Raw genomic sequence first — 23,953 nt, 5'->3', positions numbered from 1 at the left:
GTTCTGCACTGGAAGGACCATGTTTTAAAGGAAATATAAGATTTTTTGGCCTCAAGCTATCCCCCAGGGGGTTTGTTTACTTTTTTCTGAGTTATATACTGTGTCTGATGCATTGATCAGCAAAAGGTTCAGTTTCTTCTAGTTTGTGTTCTCCTACCCATAGACTGCCGACTGGAGGGACCTTCCAAAAGCTGCTAAATAGCTTGTTAAATAAATTGTAAAAAATAACCTGATTCTTGTACAGGTTGGCCTGCTTGCAGATTTCATTTCTTTTGATGTAACTCAGCTTCCTTCAGTGGTCTCCCATTGCATCTTAATGCTTTAATCACAGCTCATCTTTCTTCAATATGTCTTCCAGATTCTCTTCCCTTTCCTCTATATTTATTTCCTTTTGGCTGTTGAGCTGTATCTGTCATATCTCTCTCCATCTCTGTAGTTCCTTTATGCCTTCCTTATAAACTAGACCTTCTGACTCTTGTAAAACTTGTCTATCTTGCATATATAGATGTGTGTGTGTATATATATATATGATGCATAATGAAGAACTTACAAATGTACAGGATGCAATATTCTGAGTGAAATCCTACCAGCTGTTTTTTATATACTCTCCTTTGTCAGCTAGAGTTTCCTTTTAGTCACACTGATCTCATGTTGTTCACGTTAAAGTAAGTGGCTGGAGTAGGTGAAAGACAGTGAGAGAGGAAGATTGTAATTTGATGTTTCTTCCATATCCAGTTTCTGTATAGTAGACAAGGTCAGTGCAATATGGTCCTTTTTAGGAACTCCCTCTGCATTTAATATGCTGGGACTTAAATAATCTGAATCCTTCTGATATTTTATAGTGCTAACATCAACTGCTGCTTGTTTCTGGACTAGCTTATTGAGACAGTTTTTGAGAACTGGTATTTTATTTGGCTTTCTCTCTTCGTGGATTCCGTTCCGTTTTCCTAAGCACCCAAGTGGATCTGCTCATTTTTCACCAACAGCCCTTATTACAGCTATCCTCTTCCCAGGCTGGCCTAGATTCCCTCTGGAAAGTTGCCGTTACCTACTTAGAGGTGTTGTTGAATGAGGGGATATAGCACACTCCCTGTATGCTCTGTAACCCAGCTCTGTATGCTGGGTTACTTTTGCACCACTTGAACCTTTAGGAGCAGCAACTAAGATGTAGGTTTAGACCCTGTGATGGCACCCCCAGGCTTCTTTGTGTATTTGGTATGTCCTTTTTCATGGAAAGTCTGCTAGAATTCTGTAATATGATAAAATGCTGTCATGAAAATGTGGTGGTGCTATGTATGCCAATAGTATTTTGTTTTGCCAGTGAGGAAAGTTGTAAAGATGTCAACATTGCAGGGTTAAACTTTTGCTTCACAAGATAATAAGTAGGCACACCAGCTCTCTGGTCTGAAATGGTCTTCCAGTGCCAGAACCCAAGTCTCCAATCAGGGTTGTCTTCTCAGTACCTCCAGTGGTAGATAACTTTTCTTCATAGAGGAGAGATGTTCTCATGCTTACCAGGGTAGTCACCTACGTGATCACACATAAACAACTTTTTTCCAGTTTGTTATAGTAGCTAATTTTGGAGTGTGCCTATATTTTCAAATGGTAACAGATACAAGATAATTATGGCATAACATGATGCAATTTGTTTCCAAACAGGCATATATACACACTGTTCACCTTCAGGTTCAAACTGATGTCATGTAGATAAGGAAAGAGAGTAAACTTAAGTGACTGAACTGGAGAGTATGAAGATTGAGGCCCATACGTGGACTTTACTTCCACTAATGTAAATCAGGACCAGAATCACTGTTTAAAAAAAAAAATCGCTGGAGGATTTTGCAGATATAGATGGGAGCAGAGTCCAGCTGTGCAATGGGACTGAGAAGTGTCATTTCTTCTATTTTTAAATTGTATTTTTAAAATGTGTTGTAGCTCCTCTGGCATTTTGTTTCCATCAGTGACTGAGGATTAAAAGAAGCTATGACTTTTATGTGAATTACTCTTCCATGATTTTTCCACTACTTAACTGATGGGCATGTAGATAATCCACAGCAGTGAATGAGTTGACCTCGTCCATGTGACAGTTCTGACCAGTGGTTTGTGCTATGGAAATACTGGATATCCCCTGTTGTGAAGGATCCTGTTCACAGTAATTGTAGCTTCAGTAAAAACGTTGAGAAGGCTACGCACATCCCTTGTAAAAAGACCAGAAATGATGCTCATCCTTGGAAATGTGTTTGAATACATAGTGGCATTGCAGCTTGCCAGTACATTGATAGCTTCATAACGCAACCATGTAAAAACACTTGTGCTGCCATGCCTGCCAGCTGCAGGGGAGCTCCAGGATTCCCCTTTCCCATAACATGTGAGAGGGCAGCTCCCTATACACCATGCTTCCCTGTGGTTTTCCCATGACAGTTTCATGGCCTCCAGAAATTTTGCACTGAAATGAGTGCATGATTCCAATCACAGGTGTTCAGGGTGTGAATTCCCTCCCATACAGGCAGGCTTGTACAACCACTGTATGTTACAGAGGTGAGGCTCCCCAGCACTGTTTTAGAAAAGAGAACATGAAAAAGATGCAGTGAAATATCCCTGATGTGCTGCTATCTAAGCCTGGAGAGTCCTCCTCTATTGTCTTCCCTGCTTCCCTGCTGCTTACTCACTGGCCACTGTACTTCAAAGACGTGGTTGGTTTTTTTTTTTTTTTTTTTTCCCAGCTGTGCAATAAACTCTCTCTCTTGAGCCTTCTGTGGCGCTTTGTGCTAAGTGAATGTGCTAACAAAATCAAGATGTAGGTGCAAAAGGGGTTGCCCTGTGGAGCAGTGGCCCACCTTTCTCCATGCCCTGCTTAAACAGAGGTCAGTAGCAAGTTCTTCAGAGGAATGTTGCAGTGACAACCCCATAACGGAAATTTTGGAGTCGTATGTGGAAAGGAGCTAGAGGCAAATAGTTTCTTAACATCAGGTAGCTGGATCCGTGGTTGACTTCTGCCTTGAAGTAGTAGGCCAGGTGGGCCAAGTCTCAGCTTTACTGCCTCTTCCTAGAGCCTCAAGCAGAAGGGTGGGTGAAAGGGTCTCCTACTTCAAATAGATAAGACCTTACTCCCATTTTGGAGTGTGATGATTCCACTTCCAAATTCTGAACCAGAATCTGCCTCCTATGTGTAGTTTGTGCTGGCAGGTGGGATATCTATGGATAGCATTCTTTAACATTCATGTAAATGACTAGTCCTTTTAAGAATCTTACTAAGCTTTTTGCCTTGGTATTATCTTGTAGTTTTACCTGATACTATCTTCCCGCAGCCTGTTTCTATTCTCTATTCCCCCATATTAGCAGTGACCTCAGCGAGGAAATACTTTTTGAGCATATAGTTCAGTTAGTTTTTCTGCTTCATTTGTATTTTCTAATTTGAGATATTTTGCAGTGCTTAGACAATAATGCGACCGCATCATGGCATTTTCAACAACAGCATTGACCTCTGCAAGCTGCCTTTTCACAACACTTGAATGCATCAATATTGCTGTCTGTATGATTTTAATTTAATTAGAACAGTGTCTGTAATCATTTTGGGAGAAGCATGAACTTCCCCGCTGTCTCCTTTCCCCTTCCCTTTTGTGATGAACTGTTGTACCTCTGTGTTTTTTATTTGCTTGAGTAAGGACTGAGACATGAGAGGGTAGCTATCTCCTGCCCCCGTGCCAGAAGGTTTGTCAGAGGCAGGCTGAAGGGAGGAGGCAGGGAGGAACTGAACTTCACAAAATCACTAAGGTCACTGAGACAATCTCTGCTCTCTGTGCGCAGGAAATGAGATGTTAATCTTTTCCCAGTGCTGCTTTGCATAAGGTCCATTCCAGAGAGCTGTGTTTGTTTTAATTTCTCTAATTACTGATAGTGTGCTGATTATGCTGCTATAGATTTGACGTGAATTGCTATATTAATGGGATCAAAAATGAGGAGAAGTCTGCCATGGAAATTAAGAAGATGACAGCAACTGGGGGAAGGGAGGGAAATGGAGAGTTTAATTCATACCCTGGTACCGCAGAGCTCTACTTTGCTTTTTCTGGAGCCTGATCCTTTGTCCCTGGCAGAAGTTGAAGTGTGCAAGCTATAACATTGACCAAAGTCCCAGAATGTTTTAATTGTGTACCTGGTGCCATACAGTCACTTAAGGCCTCTGATTTCCCCCCTCCTCCCTATGGACTTTCATATCCAGCTATAGTGTTGCATACAAAACACCAGTGAACACTGCATATATCTTCCTTACCTTTCCTCTTCCCCTCACTTGCTTCCCTAATGATTAACTTGAATCTCCTGCTGTCATCCCTATGCTACTCTGCAGCTGGTTTACTGGCATTTCCCTGCTGGGTGCCCAGACGTGCAGGGCCTTCTGAATCTTTCCTGCAAGCACCTCATTCCCCCCTCAGCCCTTTTCTCTAACGCCATTTTTTCCCCTGTACTGTACCCAAGGCACCTACGCATAGGAAGATCCACAGTAACAAAACCAGACCTGCTCAGGCTCCCCACAGCTCCTAGTCCCTTGGCTTGTCTTTCCACTTTCAGCAAGCATGCTGAGGTGGGGAAGTATGGAGGGTATGGAGCCGTGGGCCCATGTCCTTGCAGAGCTGAACATCCTCGATGATTTGGGGTATACGGTGCTGTGTCCAGAACACCAGCTTTCAGAGTCCCGAGAGCTACAACCATATGTTTCAAACCTGGATTTACACAAGCCAAGGGCGTGCTACTCCGGGGCTTTTAAGCCTAGGGCTTCCCCATAAATCTAAGAGGGCACCAGAACATCTGTACACCTACTAGTGCTGCCCTCTGAGTGCGTGTCCCACAGGCAAGGAGTAGGAACAGGGTGATGGGATGATACCCAGGGAGCTGGAAGCTTCCCTTAAAGCAGTGTCATGCTATCAATGTCCTATGAGTAAGCAAGGACGGCCTGTGAAAACGTAACAGGTAACTTTCTCCTCTTTTTCTTCTAACTGTTGGCTTCCTGATAGTTACCGCAGCAGAAATTGCTGTATCTCCACCTTGCGGTAACTCCTGTTTCTCTGTGGATCAGGGGGAGTCTGGGCTGTTTGGAGGGGTGAAGATGAACAGTGAAGACAAGCAACAAGACAAGCACATAGTGGCACACCTACACCAGCAGCCTGGGGGGCAAATACGTGTCAGCTTTCACTCCTGGTTTATTTTGCCTTGTATAGTATCATTACATGCAATAAAAGAGTAAGTTTTTATGCAGTGTTAAGAGTCAGCTGCCTTTTATGTCCAGTGCAAGGGTATTTACAGATCCCATTGGCTGCTTTGGTTTCCTAAAAACTGCTGCATAGGTAATGTATTTTTTTGTTTTATCAAATAAAAAGAAGTCATTTCAGTATACCACCTATCCAACTACTGAAGTAGGCACATCATTGGGATATTAGGGCTTGCTTAGCATGCTTTCTTACATATTTTGTTTTCATTTCTGCAAAAACATGTATGGCCTTTGTGTTTGCCATCTGAGTGAAGTTAGTAAAGGCACAAAAAGACTATCAGACTGCAAGCTGGAGAACATTTATGGTGAAGGCTGCTGCCTTGGAGTTTAGAAGGGGGTAATTTTAGCAAAAACATGATGCTATTTTTACTTGCAGCTTCACTTATCCTCAACTGTTAGACTTCTTTTGAAAGGTGACTACAAACTTGATTTTGCAATTTTGAAATTTTAAGGATTATTATTTTAGCAATATGATTTGTGTTCCAATTTTTCTAACTGTTTGGGCAGATTCTGTCTGTAATGTATCTACCCCTGTTCTTCAAACTGAAATCAATGTGTGCTTTGGCTTTTGGAGTCTAGTCAGATATTATGTACACTCCTACTAGATAGTCATGATCAATATAGCTTTTGAGTTACCTTCCCTTTTTACACGGGATGGTTTGACCTAACACTTTGACAGCACCTGGATATTCAGTATTTTGTACTTTACTAGTACAAAGAGAACAAAACCACAACTTGCCTTGATTCTTAACCATGTGTTTCAATCTGTCTCTGCTAGATCGGGCAGGTGAAAGCATGACTCACTCTCAGCAGACCTGGCTGGTTGTCTAGGTGGCACTGTTGGAGCACCAGCCAGTAGAGTAAACCCCAGGGAGGGTCTCCATGTAGGTTGACTTAATGGATCTCTTCCATTATTGTAATCAAGGTGGAATTTCATGGTGAAAACTTCCCTGACTCACTGTGAGCTGCAGAAGCCTTTCAAAAACGATGACAGCAAGCAGTATGCCAGCTGTTTCATCCACCTCATTGTGGCTACTGGAAAAATACTGGGGAGCTATTTTGAAGTTGCTTGTAGATGGCAGTTGTTTTGGGGCTGAGTGTTTGGTCACTTGTGGGTTTAAATGTTTATAGAGTCACTTGACAGGCCAGGAGTCTGGACTGTGGTAATGCCAAGCACTTTCCTAGCACTCATCACCAATAATCTCAAAGGACCACACCAAATGTGTATTGATTTAGTCTCTTTTACCAGCTGCAGCAAGGCCGTTTGCTCAAGTACACACAAGGTTCATGATGGTTCTGCTACTAGCACTACCTATCCTTTCTCCCAACCTGATGCTTCAACAACTCTTCCATTGAACCATCTATTTTTGGCCTTAATGCAGAGGGAAATATTAAACTGACTAGTTAGGAAACTATTTAATAAAAATTCCTACTAGTAGCATATCTGGTTGCATAACCTTAGAAGCATGAGATACTAGTCATGTTTTTGTTTGATGGATCTCATAGAGAGAAGCACTAGGCAGTTCTGGAGTTGTGAAGATTAAAGCAAATCTGTTCTCAGTGGTGTGAGCACAACAGGTACCTGCTGGAAGTATGACTCTAAAAAGCCTCAAAAAGCCTGGAGGAGCAAATGTGACCTCGTGCGTGCATGCATGCCTCTGTGTAGGCCAGGAGTTGCATGTGGCTGAAGCACGGAGCTACTCTAGGTTGCAAAACTGGACTGATGTTTGCAGTTCTGCTTCCAGCCACGTTACTGACTCATGCTGCAAACTGGGATGAAGCTCATTTTTCCACAAGTCCAGTGCCTAACCTCCCTGTGCCATTACTGTTCCACACCTTTTGGAAATCTGGCCAGGACAGTTACACGGGCTATTCTTTCAGGATGCGCTTGTTAAATGTATTGCCCTTGAGAGGCACATGCTGTTCTTTTTCAAGACAGCTTAACTCTGAAATTACTTAGCTCACGTGAGCTTTGCTGTTTCTGTAACTCAGGTTGTCTGTGGATCTAATAAAAAGAGAAAGACTTACCTAATGTCTTTAAATTGCCTTACTATTTGGGTTAAAGGTGCTGGAAAAAAATGCAGGATTAGTAAGAGAGGGCATTTCAAAGGCACTAATAAGAGTCTGATAGCTAACTCCCCTTTGTGCCTTGTAAAATGTGTTCTGCAAGTACTACCAATTCACACATTACTGTGGACATCCAATGTGTGTGGAAAAAGTAACTGTGCATTTCCACAACTTTTTTTGTTTGTTTGTTTTCTACCATCCTGTTCTTATGAATACTAGGAAACAGTGAATCAAATTTATTTATTTATAACAGTAAATCTCAATGAAGTTGTCTTGCTATAAATCAGGTTACTGTATGCCTTTAGGAGGTTCATCAATGTGGAGATAAAGGCAGCAGGTACTGGAGCGTAATGCCTTAGTTTGATACAGCACCTCCTGGGTGCTGAGGTAAGTGCATGGGGTTCTGGATTTAATTGCATCTTCTGCTTGCACTTTCCTCCTGCTGTTGGCCAGTGAGAAGGCCCTTTGAAGCCACTTAGCCCTTGTCTTTGCAGCCGTGATTCAGTATTTCTGTCAGCATGAAATGTGACCTAAGGTTGGACTGTATCCTCTGTTCTTCAGGAGGGAGGAAAAGGACTTTAGGTCTCCCATCTATCTTCTACTGCCTGTTTGCAGAGGCAGGCATCTCTGTGGCTGTTTCAGAAGTGTTCCTCTTTTTATAAATATCTCATTCAATAAACAAAACAAGCAGCTGCAGTGTGGTTCGATTATCTGAGCTGTGGATCGCAGCAGGAAATGCTAGGAAGTGGCTGGTCTCGTTGCAAATCGCTGATATTATGCACCAGGGGTGAGAAGGTGCAAATGGGCAGCGAGCCTGCACAAGGGGCAGAGCGCGCCAGGCTTTGCAGGAACATGAAGCCTAAGAGTCAGCTGTTTCAGGTCAGGGAAGGAGCTGCATAAATTGAAAGCAGCATTATGTTTTGTAGCTCTACAGGTGTGTCTTCCACTGCATCTTGGTGAACATCCTTGTTTGTTAACTAAGAAAAACTAAATTTATATGAGCTAATGGATTGCTGTTGCCTGGACAGTGATGAGTAGAAAGAAACTGAGTGGACACAGTAAGATTTTTAAAGGGCTTTGTGGGAGACTGGAGCATAAGATTGAACAATCTCTGGTTAAAAACTACTGAGCTGAAAGCCACAGAGGCTGTACTCCCAGAAATAACATAGTGATGGTGGAGTGAACCAGGCTTTTCTTTTCATTCCATCTAAAACCAGAATAGTTAGAATAGTTTATTCTCCACATGCCATCAGTCTTCTCTGCCATGACTGTCAGCAGTGGTGGCTATAGTGTGGTGGTGGGACTCCAGACGTTGAGGTGGAACTTCTGGTTCCGCATGAGCTCCTCAGCAGCAAGCTGATAGCAGCACCTTGCGCCAGAATGGACTGGGCTTGCTTTGAAGTGGTGGCTGAGAGATGCAAGACTTTCTAGGTGCTCCATGTCCCATTTCTTTTTGGACATGTCATCTAGTCTGCCTGAAGAGTTTTCTGTTTTGGTACATTTAGTTGTTCTTTACTCACGTTGTACAAACTTCTCCTTCCCTTTGGTGGTGAGCGTGCTGACATGACGTTCTGCAGGTGCCCCTATCAGCCTGAGCCTAGTTACCTGCGGCATGGCTGTGATAATGTTGCATTTCGTAATGGAAGTAATTATCCTCTCTTGCTCCAGCACCAAATTTGTCATTTCCATTTACCAGAGATGAGGGTTAGGGTGGGGAGCTGCACATGTGCCCCCCTGCAAATGATCAGAAATGAAGGTTGCTTCTGTATGTATGTGGATGTAAATCCACGCTCTTTGCACTGCCATCGTTAAATGTCAGCAGCATGTTTTTGGGGAACAACACGCATCGCCTTCCAGGAAGCATATGATAATGATTTTTTTATGCCTCTGTAAAATTGTGGTTATGTTTATTTACAGAGGGTATAATTTGTCCTGTGACTGGAGTACAGGCTTAGAATATGGAAGAATTTTCCCATCAGATCAGATGAAATTTCAGCCTTAAATTTCTTGGCAGACGTTTTCAGAAATAAAACTTAACAGTGACAATTATGAAACTAATGCAACATTCACAAATTGCCCTTTAACTCTATTTGACTCTCCTTGCGTAGCTGCTTTCTGTATGCTGACTTACTTGGTTGCAAGCTAAACTACTTCAAAGGAAGTGCTAGTAACTAGTTTAGGAACGGAAAAAAAAAGTACTACATTACTTGATGGTAAATAGAGTAGTTTTTGGTGATACAGTAGGGTTTTCTGCAGCAAAGACAAAACTAATTGCTTAATGTCTTTAAAGTGCTATGAAGGAGTGAAGTGTTAAATACTTAATAAACATGCTCAGATCATGACTGATGTGTTAGCAGAAGATTAAGTGGATTGGGCATTTTCTGTAACTGTACTCACGCACGTTTCATGGAGTTGCTGTCAGATATTCACCGACATAAAACCCTCAGAATCTCCCCACTTGTGTGTCACTTCCCTTTCCTCCCTCGGCAAATTTCTGAGAAGACCCTTGGAAACTTCTCAGACCTTTTGAAGATTAAACCCGTCACCCTAAAAGCTGTTCGGCCCCTGGCTGCAGCACCAGGCAGCACCTTGCCCGCAAGCATGCTGTGGCCCGTGGCTGCCCGGGCAGCCGGGGCCATCGCTAGTGCTGCTCTCCCCCGCCACGCGTGCACGCTTCCTTCCTTCCACCCACTTCCCCCTCCCCGGCCTTGGTTTCACACCTCTGTTCCAAAGTTCACGTTGTCCTCTCTCTTTCTCTCTCCCCCCCTCCCGCTTTCTTTTCAACAGCAGGAAAGAATTTCATACACACCTCCAGCGAGCCCGGTACCAAATTACACTTCCTCGTCACCACTACATGTCCCAGTGCCTCGAGCGATCAGGATGGAGGAAGACACGATCAGACTGCCGGCACACCTGCGTGAGTGTCAGCGCAGAGGCTTCTTATGGTTTTGGGTTGAGAAGGGTGTGGGGCGGGGTGGGGAGGTGTTTCTATTTTTATAGAAGAGAGAGGGGAAGCCCCCTGGCTTTAGACTTTTTTTTTTTTTTGTTGTTAAAGCTCTAGCTGATTTGATTTTTCTAAATACTCTTTTTAACCATAGGAAATTACTCTTAAATACAACACGTTGTATATCCCTCTCCTCCATCCCCTGCACCCCCTGTCAAGTATTTGTCTTATTTCTCATAATGGGCATAAATGTGGAGGTTTTGAGTGGAAGTGCTATGTTTCCTTCCACGATATAGGAATTGCTCAGTGATGTGATGCAACGCCAGGTCAGAGTTTCACACACTGTGGCTGGTGGAGTACATTTGTGCTATGGGTATTTTTCAGGTTGTTATGGGTCTCAATATTAAATACTCCAGGTGCCCAGGCTCTCTACTACAAAGCGTGTGTGCTGACAGAGGCAGTGGGAAAGCAGGGAGAATGAGCTTAGCTGTGCACAAAAGGATGCTGCAGAGGAGGAAGGGCATATAATTGGAACAAAAACTGGAGCTGGGGGCAAGGCGAGAGCCAGGCACTTCCTTGCTGAGATGATTTAATGTTTGAGGAATAGGAAAAGTCAAGGGCTGTTGGCTAGCAAGAGGTGAATTACTGAGATAGGATGGGGACAAGGAAGAGTGGAATTTTCCTTTTTGGAGGGGAAACAGTTCTGATGTAAATGGAGAGGTTTTAAGTAAACTTTTGTCAGGTGTTACATTCCTGTAGTACTTGAGCAACAATGAGCAACAGGGCCAGGAGCAAATGTAACTTTGTATGTTGCCATCCGACAAATCGGTTTGGGATTTCGGGGTGGGAGGGAAAGTTCATGTTTATCACAAGACATTCTCATTCCTGTCTTCAGCTGTCTTCCAGGCACACTCCTTTTCTGGATGCAAACAGTGCTCCCAGCACCTCTGTAATCCCCATGCTCGCTCCCTTGCTGGCCACTGAGTTGCTCTGCCCCACGGTCACTCATTGCCCATGCCGCATTCTGCATCGACCTGCTGCTGCCTCTTACTCTCTTCTGCCTCTGCTGCAGAGTGGCCCAGGTTGTACCTTTTTTGTGGTTTCTGATGGGAATGGGAGCTGGTGCTGTACCATTTCTGACCATGTCTGGTCGCTGCCTGAGTATCCATGAGCTCCCAGACCCTGCTTGACCACGTGTGTGGCTGCCGGCCTTCTTTCCTCAGCCCAGGAAGGACTTGCAGCTACTCTTACAGGGCATTTCTGTGCTTTGCTCAAAACTTAGACACACAAAAAAACCCAGCACAGAAGCAGTTCTGAAGCAGTTCTTTTTCCCCACTGGCACTTTCAATCCCTGAGATCTCTCTTTTTTTTTTTTTTTTTTTTTTTTTCTTTTTTCTCATTGCATTAGTTGGTACTATTTACTTCTGCTGTGGGAGCCACTGTCTGTCCTCTCCACAGCTAGGATCATGTCTGACTTTCCAATTACTTACTGCCTTCCTCACTGGGTCTGACAGATGCACAAGGCAGGAAGGCAGAGACCCTTGATACTGAAAGGGGTGGGGCACTGTGTTTACTACCTGCTTCCTTCCCATCAGCTAGCCAGCATGCTCAGTAGTGTGAAGCTTATAAGGCTTCCTCTCAGTGGAGGCCTTTTATCCGATATTTTTAAGTGTGATCCAGCCTTTCACCTTGATTTTTGTTGTGTTTCTTCTTTTCTTTTGGTTGGCACATTTTTAAACTTTCAAGGTGGCTTCTTTCCCATTAGTATTTACACACCAGTCTGACTTGTTGTAGAGTAAAAACACAGACAATTAATCATTAAATATCTGTGGAATAGTCTTCCACAAAGTTAGTGTCTCAGGTCATAAACAACATGGAACACATTTACATAGCTTTGAGTTGTGGTCCCTGGCAGTATAGCATTTTGTAGTGCAGCATGCAGTCAATATTGACCCAAACACTGGCACCAACCAACCAACTCAAACACTGTTAGAACCACTGTTGAAAGTATATAGGTTCATAGCTAGGCCAGAAGGGACCATTATGAATTCCTAAAACAATCTCTGATATAACATATGTTAAAGAACTTCACTCTAACTCCTGTGTTTAAGTCCAGTAACTGAGCTACAGCATGTTATGCAGAAAGGTTTCAGCTCTTAATGTAAAGACTTCAGTGATGGGGAAGATACAAGATCTCTAGATGTTCTTTCAATGCTTAATTATCCTCCTTATTTGCCTTTTTTTTTTTTAAGTGCCCTATTTATAGTTTGAATTAGTCAAGCTTCAGTTTCCAACTATTAGATCTCATTATCTCCTTTCCTGCTAAATATTGTCAAAAGACTACTCCTGATATAGGTGCTTTTAGATAAAGTCACTTCTTAACCTTTTCTTGGCTAAACTGGGTAGGAAGGGAGATTCTTTAGGCTGTTAATCTTCCTGTAAATCTTCCAGATTTCAAATTCTGTTTGTATCACCTCGGTGAACTGTTTCCCACTTCAGACATCCTTTTTAAAGTGAGGACAACAGAACTGAAGATCATATTTCAGGAGTAGTCTTCCTAATACCAGGTATAGAAATAACTAAGCACTTTGTTGGACCTCAGGTCATGAGGTTTAAGAGGTATTAACACAGGGTATTGCGGTTCCTGGCATGGACCCCCTCATTTTATTTTTTTTTTTTTTTGAGAGATGTGACTGAGGCATAGATTTGGTCCTAAATCCAAATTGCCCTAGAAGTCAGACGAAGTAGCTAATTTCTAGTTCAGGCTGTGGTACTGTGTGAGAAGATTGGGTTTAGATCCACAAAGCCTGAAGGTTTTCTAGGTCTGAAATTTTGTTTGGTTCCAGCCTTATTGTTGTTTTTGTTGATCAGGTGAAGCTTAATATTTTATTTCAACCCTCACTCACTCCAGTGTAACAGGGAAATACAGTAAGTTTCTCCGGTCATACACAGCTGATAGCTTGTGAGGCCTCCACTCATTCTGTTTCCATGACATTCTGATGGCGTCTACCAAAATAAAGGCAGAGTTCAGTCCTAAATTGTATGTCTTCATTTCTGCCAGCTTGCAAGTTCAGGAGCTATATTACAGGTGCAGCTGAAAACAGGAGTCAGCCCAGGCGAAGGTAGAACTAGAGACAAATATTTCGGATGGAACATGAAATGCACTCTGTGGATTCAGACAGTGTTTTATGCCTTCCTATTAGAAATTTCACTGTTTCTAATGTTTAAGAGCACTCTGAAGGCACTAACAGCCAATAGTATCAGGACAAGTAGTAGAGCAATTTCCTTTGGTGCAATAAATTATTTCTCACTGTTTGGTGAGCAAATGGGTCTCAGCTATGCCAAGCTGATTTGATCCAGAAGCTGGAAAAGGGAGAAGTGCAAAGCTTAGAAGGGTGGAATGCAGATCCTTCTTTGTTACAAGCTTTCAGAGGAGGACTCTTTCTCTTTGGTCAACATAGCTAGAAATACATAGAGAAATCCTGTTTTCCAGGGGTGATGTGAAAGCACTTTTCCCTTCTGACACAGCCTTTCTTGTTTTAATTAGCTACTTCCTTCCCAGCCTGCCCTTTTCCTATAGTATAGAAGTACAATGTCATCAGTCTTAACTTTAAAGCTCTGGGATAGTGAGAATTATTTTCTGATAAGACACACCTTTCTCTGATGTTGCACTTCTCTGTAAGGGATCCATACTTTTAAACATACTTGTTTGCTTAACATCTGCTTCTTACCTAGTAACTGAGTATTGGGGGTATTGTAAACAAACTATCAGCAGGGAGCTGAAGAAAATACTTTTCTCTGTTTCAGGTATGTAGTCAGAAAGTACAGTGATCTCCAGTTTGCTCTTCGTCCCTGGTGTGTATGCAGTGGTAGCTTTACAGCATATCTGATCTCCACTGGACTGCACTAATGTCAGCTAGAAGGAGTGTTTGGAAAATCCTAGCATGGTTTGGGTTGGAAGAGATCTTAAAGATCACCTAGTTCCAGCCCCCCTGCCACGGGCAGGGACACCTTCCACTAGACCAGGGTGCTCCCAGCCCCATCCAGCCTGGCCTTGAGCACTTCCAGGGAGTTGTTTACTGAGGATTCAAGAGAAGCAAGTTCAGCTCTCACACAAGGCTCTGCCCTTGGTGCTTTCTGTGACCTTGGATGTCTTGTTTTAGTTTCCCCACTGTAAAATGAAAAAAAAAAAAAAAAAAAAAACCACGAGTGCAAAGACTCTTAAAAGTTTTGAAGATTAGTACAGTGACTGCGCAGATAGTGTGATAAGAATGCTGAGATAGATGGAAGTCCTCTGAAACTGTTTGCATACCCATTATCTCAGAGGAAACTTACTCCATATTACCATGGAGATGAAAGTTAGTTTTGTTTGGGATTTTTTACTTTTGTTTTTATTAAAACCAATCTTTGTCTTGTTTGGTACAATGTCACTAGTTACTCATTTTGTATTATAGCCAATACCTTGTGGTAAAAAGTTCTTGGAACTGGATAGAGAATACAGTGCTTAAGAGATGGATATGAGAACCCTTCCCTGTGTCTATTAATATGCTCTGAATCAGAGAGAAAATAACTTTTCCCTTTTTTGTAGTATGCAAGATGAAAATAAGGTGATTCGACTTCTACAATGGCAGCTGTAAATATGTGCTAAAGGCTTCATGGTTTTCTTTCTCTCCTTCAACATAAAACTTCTGCAACAAGAGACGCAAAAATATCAGTGCTGAAAAAAGTCTTGCTCTGATCCTGTGCAGCAGCATTCCCTCTTGCACATTTCTGTCAATTTGTGCAGTCTGATTTTTATCTCTGAAGGGCATCTTCCCTTGGGAACGCATGTGTGTTTGTTTAGGGAGATGCACCTCATGGGTAAAGATTTCACAGTGTTTTGTATTGATAGAAGTATGAACAAGAGTTCATTTCTTCCTTTTAACTAATTACTCTTCTTTCTTTAGTATCCTTCATGTGCCTGCAGCCCATTCTCATAGCAAGGCACACTGCACATACTTTCCTGTACATATGAAGCAATTATTCTTGGCAGCAACTAATTTTTCTTGCTGTTGATTTTTTCTGACCCCCCAACAGCCTGCACTGATGTTCAGAGTAAAATGACACACTCTAGATATCAGGATACATGCATCACCTCATGGGGAGAACTTTTATACTGGGAATGCAGTGTTGCTGTCTTGACTGCACTCACTTTTTGGGTGATTGTGGTGGTGGGGAAAGCTAAGGACCTATCTGTAAAATCATTTGAGTACTTTTTGTTTCAAATATAGGCTTGGGTTCTGGTCTTTAGTTTTGCAGTGTGGGGTATATTCAGGTTACAGCTGATTTTGATGAACTTCAGAGTATCCAGACCTGGTCATGCACAGCTAGTGAGATAACATTTTTTATTTCAGTATCTCTGTCCCTTGTAATTACTGTCTGTTCTACTGCCCTCATTAAGGAGGAGAGAAAGGAAATTTGTTTCGTTTTCTGCAATGATTATATTAAAGGCTTTAAGTTTTTAGTGAGTGTTTCATAGGAATCTTTCTGCGTACCTATTTTATATTGCTGTTTGATTTGGTGGGGACCAGTCTGGTGGTTCTGTATTGGTTCAACACCTTTGTGACCCTAGCTGTACCACGTTCTGCAAAAAAGCTCTCTGTATAACCCCCAGTGTGCACATGAACAGTAGGACAGGCCAGGCAGTTGAGCTCTCAGTTGCTCAAGTTCTTTAAACTAATGCATTTATCGGCCTGAAAGCAGTTTGTTGTGAGTTTCTTTTTCCTGATCACCCATTGTTGCTTATATGTATCATTTGTGTTTTAAGGGCACCAGTTTTCTTTTCCTTTCTTTTTTTTTTTTTTTTTTTCTCTTAAGGAATGCAGGAAACAATTAAGAGAAGGAGGAGGAAACAGCAATACTGTCAGGGTTGCCAAGGATCCATTTTTTTCTGTATAGTGTCTATTAATTATGCTGCTCCTTTTATTAATCCTTTGGCACCTGTTAATTATTCTACAATTTTGGCTAGCAGCTGGAAAGCCACTTTGAAGCATTAAGTATATTGTTATTTAGTTACTAGAATATTCAATGCATCGAACTGAAAGTATGTAGTGAGACGGGAAAAAAAGCCCTTCACCCTAAGCCACATTTAGAGCAGCAAGAAGTAAAAATATTTGCTTTGGAAGGATCTTTGTGGAACAAAACTGACTGACGCACATACAGGGAAAATAAAATAAAAGCTGCATAAGACAAAGGAACTGTGAGAGGTGGCCAGAATGTCAAATTAATGACTTGGAGACTGACCCTGGTCCCACTGAAATGAGTGCTTAAATTCCCACTGATTTCAGTGGGATCTGGGCTGGTCTCTTTCTCAGATGATTGGCTTCTTCCAGCCCCCTCTTTGCTCTTCTCTGACATTATGACTACTTAAGTCTTGTTCTTCCCTCTTACGGTCATTTATATACTTGCCTTTCTTCCTAATCTGCTTTTCATCTTATACATTCTTTCTCCATCTGGGTAGCTAGTCCTTTCCTAACCAATCCCAATCCACTAAAAAAAAAAAAATAAAATTAAGACAGGACAGTGGTACTGCTTTCTGCCACCTGACTGCAGTATTCTTGATGTTGCATCTTTGTCTTCCACAGTAGTCTCATCTTGCACATTTATACTGTGACCTATGCAGGGCAGGGCCCATCTGCTTCCTCTGTTCAGAAGTGCCTCTTGGTCTTTCAATTCATAACTCATAATAATCTACTGACAGGCTGGCTGGACTGTGGAAATGCCAGCCAGCCATCCTGTCAGCCTCAATGACCATTACTTTGGTCAACCCTAGTGAAGTGACAGGGCTTGGCTCCTTCATGATTGTGAGTTACATCCAGTTAGGCAAATAGGATGAAAATCACGAGCCAGGGAGACATTGACTGTGCCTGCCTCTTACCTAAGGTGGCCTCTTCCACAGGCAGCCTCAGTTGCTCATCTGAATTTAACTCATCTACTCCAGCTTGCCTCATGGGTGTTTCTTACAGTGAATCTTGGGCCATCTTTGAAGCGATCATACAGACAGGCAATTTGGATGGGTGGGAAGCTCAGACTGATTCACTCTTGCACCATGACTGGGCACAATGTAGATGCTACTAATTTACTTGAAAGAGCTTTATCTGGAATATGTTGGACTGGGAAGAGTGAAACCTCATTACTGATCCAGCTGGGAAAGCTGTGGCCTTTGGGTCAGGAAAATCCTGCTTTACATTTTTCTGGCATGGTCTTTGTTCATCACCTGTGGGAAATGGAGCCCCTTGTCACTGGGTTTGCATTGGGGTGACTCAGGGCCACTTCAGTTGTCACCCTTGATGTAAACAGCTGTCAAGTTGAACCCTAAATCTGTTAGCTCCTTACTGCTGCCTGGTGACTGTGGCAGAGGCATCTGGGCTGAGTGTGAAAAAACTTGTTGTCAAGGGCCAGCGCTGTGAGCTGGTTTCTGCTTCTTGAGAGAGCATTTTAGAGTCAAGTGCTTTTTTTGCTTTTATTTTTTAAATGTACCTGGTTGTTATCCAGACAGAGTTAACACAGTGGTTTCTTGCACTGATAGTCCCCAGTGGAAGTGTGTGGAGGGATGAGATCCTTCCTGCCCCAGTGGGAACTTGCAAAGCAGTCCTGAGGTGGGAGGGCGAAAGACCTGTGCTTCAGGGTACGGAGAGCTGGCAGTGTGGGAGTCCCAGCGGTGCTAAGCCAGTCTTTTACTATCCTGGAAAGCTTCACTTCAGGGTTTTAAATCTTCAAAGCACAGACTCACCTCTATTCAGCTGAGAAAAGGAGCCATGTCACTTTAATCTGGGATTCAAGCCGATCCCTTGTGGAATTCCCCTGGAAAGTGTGGGGAGGAATAAGAAGCAAAAGCAGCAGGACATTTATGGTATTGCTGGGTTTGAAGCATTTTTAGCTTTGTCTTAAAGGGATGCTGTCAGGATCAGTGAACCTAAAATTAGCTTGCTTTTTTCTTTCCATCGCAAATGTGTCTGTTTATTTTTTCATTTGTGTTATAAATGCTTCCATGTTCTTTTTTTTTTTTTTTTTTAAGAAATAAAATTAATGTAAAGAACCCAGCACTCATAAATAGCTCTACAATTAAAGAAAACATAGAAGAGAAACTGCGTGTAAGCCATGACTAACAACTCTACAATAACAAATCATTGTGTGGTGAGCGCCTTGCAACAAGACACAAGTGTGGTAGAAAACCCTGTGGAAACAACACAGCATGCATGCAATGTCCACTCCCCTAATAAAAAACAGAGCAGAGCCTTTGAACGTTGGAAGAGAGCACCACTGTCCAGCATTTGAGAGGGGCACGCAGTGTGTGAGGAGAAGCCTGCTTGCAGCTTCAAGGTACCAGGGATTAATGTAATAGGTCATGTATATACACACTCAGAGAAAACAATTATTTGATGCCCTTTATGAGAGACTGGATTTCCTTCTGCTGTGCTTGTATGCCTTCTCTCTCCTGTGCTGGCACTCCTTCTGGTGCTTAACCAATACAGCCTGACAAAATCTCCATTAAACGGGATTTTACACCCATTTTACAGCTCCCCATTCTACTGCTGGAGCAGCACTAAATGAATTGTAAGTTCTTTGAAGAAATTTTCGGTAAAATGATTCCATCCAGATTTGGAGGCCCAGTCCAACAACTCTGCCAAGAGCATCTTCTCAAGATCATTTTCCAGAGATACTTGGGAGGAGGAAGCACTTGTGCGTCAGCCATACCACTGTTGTGGATGCTTGTGTATTGTCATTTATAGGATGAATATGTTTGAATGTACTCACTCCTCATGTAAACTGTTTTGTGTAGGACTAGCACACTGCTAATAATGTAGCAGTGATTCTTCAGTTCAAGAAGTTATGAATATAGGGGTTATATATTTAATAGGCATATGGTTGGTGATGTTGTGAGTTAATAAACAGTCACCATTGATTGGCTTCTTAGAGCATTAGGATACTTGCTCAGCTCCAGATCTTTGCTTATGAGTTTTTATGTGTAAAAATCATACCCTGGGAATAGCCCTAAGCAGCCTGCGTTATTTACTGAGCATGCCTTTCTGGTTTTGATCTCCATATACTTTTGTATCCCACTGAAAGTGTCCATTCTGCGCTGGCAGCAGGGTCAAGTAGCTCTATGACAATTATACAAACCAGAAAATGAAAATGTTAAACTGCACCGTGACAACTTAAAATGAAATAAACGTCTCTAATGATTAACCAACATATCCTTCCTGCCTTTAGAGTCTACAGGCATAGTATAGGGTGTTCTGCGATCAGTGGAGTGGTAGGATGAAGGACTCTGTGGCAAAACTCTGTTGCGGGGGCTAATTTGAAGACAGTGCACGTCTTCCTGCTTGAGAGTACTTTGATCCTTGTAGTCAGAGATTCATTATCCAAGTCCCAGAGTTAGTTGTAGCAGTGGATCCCATGTGCTGCAAAAAACTGGACCTCTCCTGCAGGCGAGCAATATTCTACCCATGTCCTACGTGCCATTGCCCTGTCCTGGTGCTGTGACATGCAGAAGGGGATGGTACCCCAATATGGGCTTTTGGCGTTATATACTCCCTCCTCAAAGGAAGAGTGATAGTTTGACTGGCTGTTGGACTATGCACCACTGGGCATGCCGTGGAGGTGGAGGAGGATGCATTGAATTGGGTGCCAGGAGTTCAGTTGGGAGGGACTAACAACTATACTGAGCACAGTGAAGACCTAGTCTGAACAAACCAGTTGTAGTCAGCATGAGAGTCAGCTCTTTGCCTGAGTGATAATTTTTTCAAATGCTTTCTGGTAAGGATAAGCTCTAGGAACATGATAATTTCAGAGGAAAATACTGTAATGCTGGTAACGAAATTGCACTATCTCAGCATCCTGCAAAAAAGGTTTATTTTCTTATTAATATGTTCTCAGCATTCTCCCTCTTTCAGTTCCATAGAAGCATTTTTTTTGTTTCCCTCAGGTATCTTAAAGCTTCTTGTTTGCAGAACAAACCTCCCGAAGGGGCTGTGACCAGGTCAGAGCACTGACATTTTATTTTAAACCCACCAGCAGCAAAAAAACACAGAATATTTTTGAAGGGAAATTTCCTTTTTGGGTTTTTGTATCCCTGAAAGAATTTCCGATGTAGGCAGACAGTAATTCCCAGCTACATACTTCCTGATAAGGAAACAGCTCCAATAAATGCAGCTATAAATAGCTACCTTTTTATTTTTTAAATATGTAGGGAGATTTGTTTAGCCTTTCCTTCAAACTGTTAAAAGAAAGGGACAGTGTAGGATAGAAGTTGTACGTTTGTCACCCATTGGCTCTCCAGATCAATAAATTAAGATTTTAATCTCCATCTGTACATTTAATTATGTAAAGTTTAAATGTCTGTTTATTTCTGCTCATCCTTCTCACAACACTGTGGAAGAAAAAACACCTTTTTATATGGCAAACATAAATTGCATTTTGCCTTCCTCATGAGGGAAAAGTATTACCTGCTTTAAGCAGAACTCATAATGCTTTTGCTATGTGCCTGTATTTTAGTGCTTCTCTTTCTATATATAGTTTAAGGTGCTTTGTCATCTCAGAATAAGTAGCATGATTTTCAACTGCGTTTTTTCATGTTTACTGTGGATGTGCTAAAGCAAATTCATAGACAGACATAAATTCCCTTTCTTCTAAAAGTAACTTGCTGGGACAATTTTGTGCAGTTAGTTTATAAACCTTGTGAATTTTCTGCCTTATCGCCACCCTTTTTATGGTTCTGTTTCATGTATTTTTAATTTCGTCCCTTTCACTTTGGACTCTTGCTAAAATTTTCATTTGCCAGTCCTGCTTTTCTTTGTTCTTTTAACAACACCAAGCGCACAGTACCTTTAGAAAAACAAGTAATTGTTCACCTACACAAAAATTTATAGAGATGAATAAATTTGGTGCAAGTGTTAGTGTGAAAATGTCTTTGCAGGTTAGATTTCAGGCCAGCTGTACCTGTCATTCAGTTGAAAATATATACGTGTCCACTAGCTTGATTGTTTTATAGAGGATGAGTCTGCTTCCTAAATCACCTTGATCAGCACTTAGATCTTAGTTAGACCTTGGTTTCTGTCTTACAGTGGGGAAGGGTGCGTGGGTCTTCTTGCAGGCTGGCATGTCCTGCCTGGTTGCTTTTGGGCAGTTGTCTCCAGCCAAATCCCAAGGCATGTCTGATGGTGGGCTTCTTCACAGGGGCTGTTAGTGGCTCAGGCGTCCTCTTTCCTCACTTGTTCCTGTTCTGAGTGCTCCCCTAGTTTTCCAGGGGAGCTGGGGGTTGGTGTGCAAGTTGCCCGCACCCAGCCGTGCACAGTGCCAGTTGCACCATGGCCAAAGCCCCTGCAAGGGCAAGGGTGCAACTTCCTCAGTGCCAGCAGTCAGTGGAGAGTTGAGGTCCAGCAGAGCAAAGAGGAGGTTGAATAATCTCCCTTTTCCTCCTCCTCCTCCCCCTTGCTCCTTCCAGCAGTTTCACAGGATCTTATGACTTGTGGCCAAATCCTGCCCGTGAGGGCACTCAGCTGCCGTGGGCCCCTCCTCTTGGCTTGCTGGTTGTACTCCCAGCTGGCCCAGAGCCGAACAGATTGCATGAGGGTGCAGCTGGTGGAAGATTCCCCCCCTTGCCTTTACCATTCCTTGTTCACTGAAACGCCATGGCAAGGCTCACCGCGTGCCCCTCCGCACATGTTGGTCGTGCAGCCCTGAGCACGTTGCTTGTACTCTGTTTTCCGTTGTAAGTACCTGAAGGGATTTTACTTTCTCCCTCCTGTGCTCCTCTCTTGGCTGCACAGGGAAGGTTGATCTGCGTGTACAGGCCTTGCCACACCTCCTCAACAGGCCCATGGAACATGCACAATTAATACAGTATTAATTAATTATGGAGAGAAGTCGCTGCTGGCACAAGAACCAAGGCTTGCAGCTTATAAAGTGAATGCTTTGATGCTGAGCTTTAAAGAACGTTTCCATCAACTCAAGCCAGCAGAGAGATTCTGTGATATTTAAACCCTCCCTCCATACAGACTCCAGAGCTCATGGTTCTGCCACCCTGGGCTCTAAGAACAAAAACAGTGGTGGCAAAGGAGCGTTCAGAAAGCACAACCAGGGATCTGACCCTCATGAGTAAAATTGCACAAGTTCTAGGTGGAAATGTTGAGGCTGAACCAGAAATGATTTGATAAGCCACCTTAAAAGATACTTGCAGTGTGGAAGAAAGAGTGACCTTCTGGACTCACTGAAAGGAATAGGAGTTGTCTCACTGACTTCAGCAGCTCCCACAGTTTTATGCAGACTATGTGTGTGTGTGAGAGTAAATGTGTACATTTGCATAGTGCTTCTACTTATTTGACCAATGTTTGGGGGAAGAGAGATGAAGGAACGACTGTGCCTCTTTGGTTTTATGCAATACTGAGAATTTCTCCCTTTCTACTTCCTCCTTCTCGGTAGTACAGAAGGAAGTAGCCCCAGTCCCTGCCGGTCCACAAACCAGTTATTCATTTCAGTTCTGCCACTTGAGTGGGTCCTCGTGTATTTCCTAGTGGGGGAAATCTCCCCTTATGTATATAAGTTCCTCCTTCCTATTCTCTCTTTCGCTCTGATTTCTTCCAAGCAATCTGTCTCCTTCAATTTTTAACCTCCTTACTGGCTTTCGCTTCCTCTCTGTGCCTCAGTGAAGGCGTTTTGTCAGAAAAACCCCTCTGTACACAGATACTTCTTTGTTCCCCTTTTTTTTTTTTTTTCTTTTTTTTTTTTTTTTTTTTCTTGTGTGTCATACTTCTTTGTATCTCGCTTCCTTGGAAACTTCCTTAGTAGTCTTATTACCTCTGGGCTTTTAGCTGCTTTATTCTGGGTAGTCATTACTGTGTTGCTGGGTGTGTAATTGTTTAAGGCACCTTGATCTTTTTATTAGAGGTATTTTTTTTTTTACTGCTCTTTAAATACTAATAGGCAGTGGTGACAAATATTGTTATTAAATACACAGGGCTTGCTTCATCACTGCTCTACAGCTTGCTTGGTGGTTTTCACTTGTTGAAAGTGAGCGTAACCAAATCACAGGAGTCATTCTCTACTTCCACTTTGTGTTGTTCTCAGGAATGCAATGCATGGTGTGGGGTAGTGGTGAAAGGGTCACGTGCAGTAGAATTTGTTCAAGGTTTGGTGCAGGATTTGAAGCCTTGGAGCCCAGCAAGATAGAAACGAGGGGTAGCACTCAATGTCTGTAAGAGCTGGAACATTTACAGTCCTCCTCCAATTTTTACACCCTCTCTCAGTTTAAAAATCATATAGAATGAGAAACAAGCGGAGGGACGGGGAGTGACAGCAGAGGTAACAGTGACAGCGAGATGACCTGTGTTTGTGATGGGCAGACCTGAAGCAGCTGGGCTGTTAAAGGAGTCAGTATTTGCTGTTGGCTTGCTGCCACGCCATTATCAGTGCGTGCAATAGCGATGGCTGAATCTCAGAAAATTTGGCGGCTGATTCAGTTCAACAGAACACTCAGAAGTAAATCCAGATGTCTTTCAAATTGGTTGGATATGCAGTGTTGTGGTGAGTTTTCCATAATTATGATTTTCTTGTAAGAGTTCTGTGAGAATCCAGCTAGTCCAGAATAACCCTGAGAACTCAGCTTCTCACCCACGGCCTTTCTGGTGCTCCATCATTTG

General features: G+C 42.7%; 1 protein-coding gene across 1 annotated transcript in view; it reads left to right on the top strand.

Annotated features, from left to right (window-relative positions):
* ETV6 (ETS variant transcription factor 6) overlaps positions 1–23,953 on the top strand; it is a 140,547-nt gene that overhangs the window by 36,882 nt on the left and 79,712 nt on the right. The window contains exon 2 of the mRNA XM_042795329.1: positions 10,118–10,247. Coding sequence (XP_042651263.1) covers positions 10,118–10,247 — 130 coding nt within the window. The remainder of the gene's footprint in view (positions 1–10,117; positions 10,248–23,953) is intronic.

The sequence above is a fragment of the Tyto alba genome, unplaced genomic scaffold (genome assembly GCF_018691265.1).
Source record: "Tyto alba isolate M040663 unplaced genomic scaffold, T.alba_DEE_v4.0 Super-Scaffold_21, whole genome shotgun sequence".
Lineage (NCBI taxonomy): Eukaryota > Metazoa > Chordata > Aves > Strigiformes > Tytonidae > Tyto > Tyto alba.
Note: the sequence above shows the minus strand (reverse complement) of the source record. Positions and strands in the feature narration are given on the sequence as shown.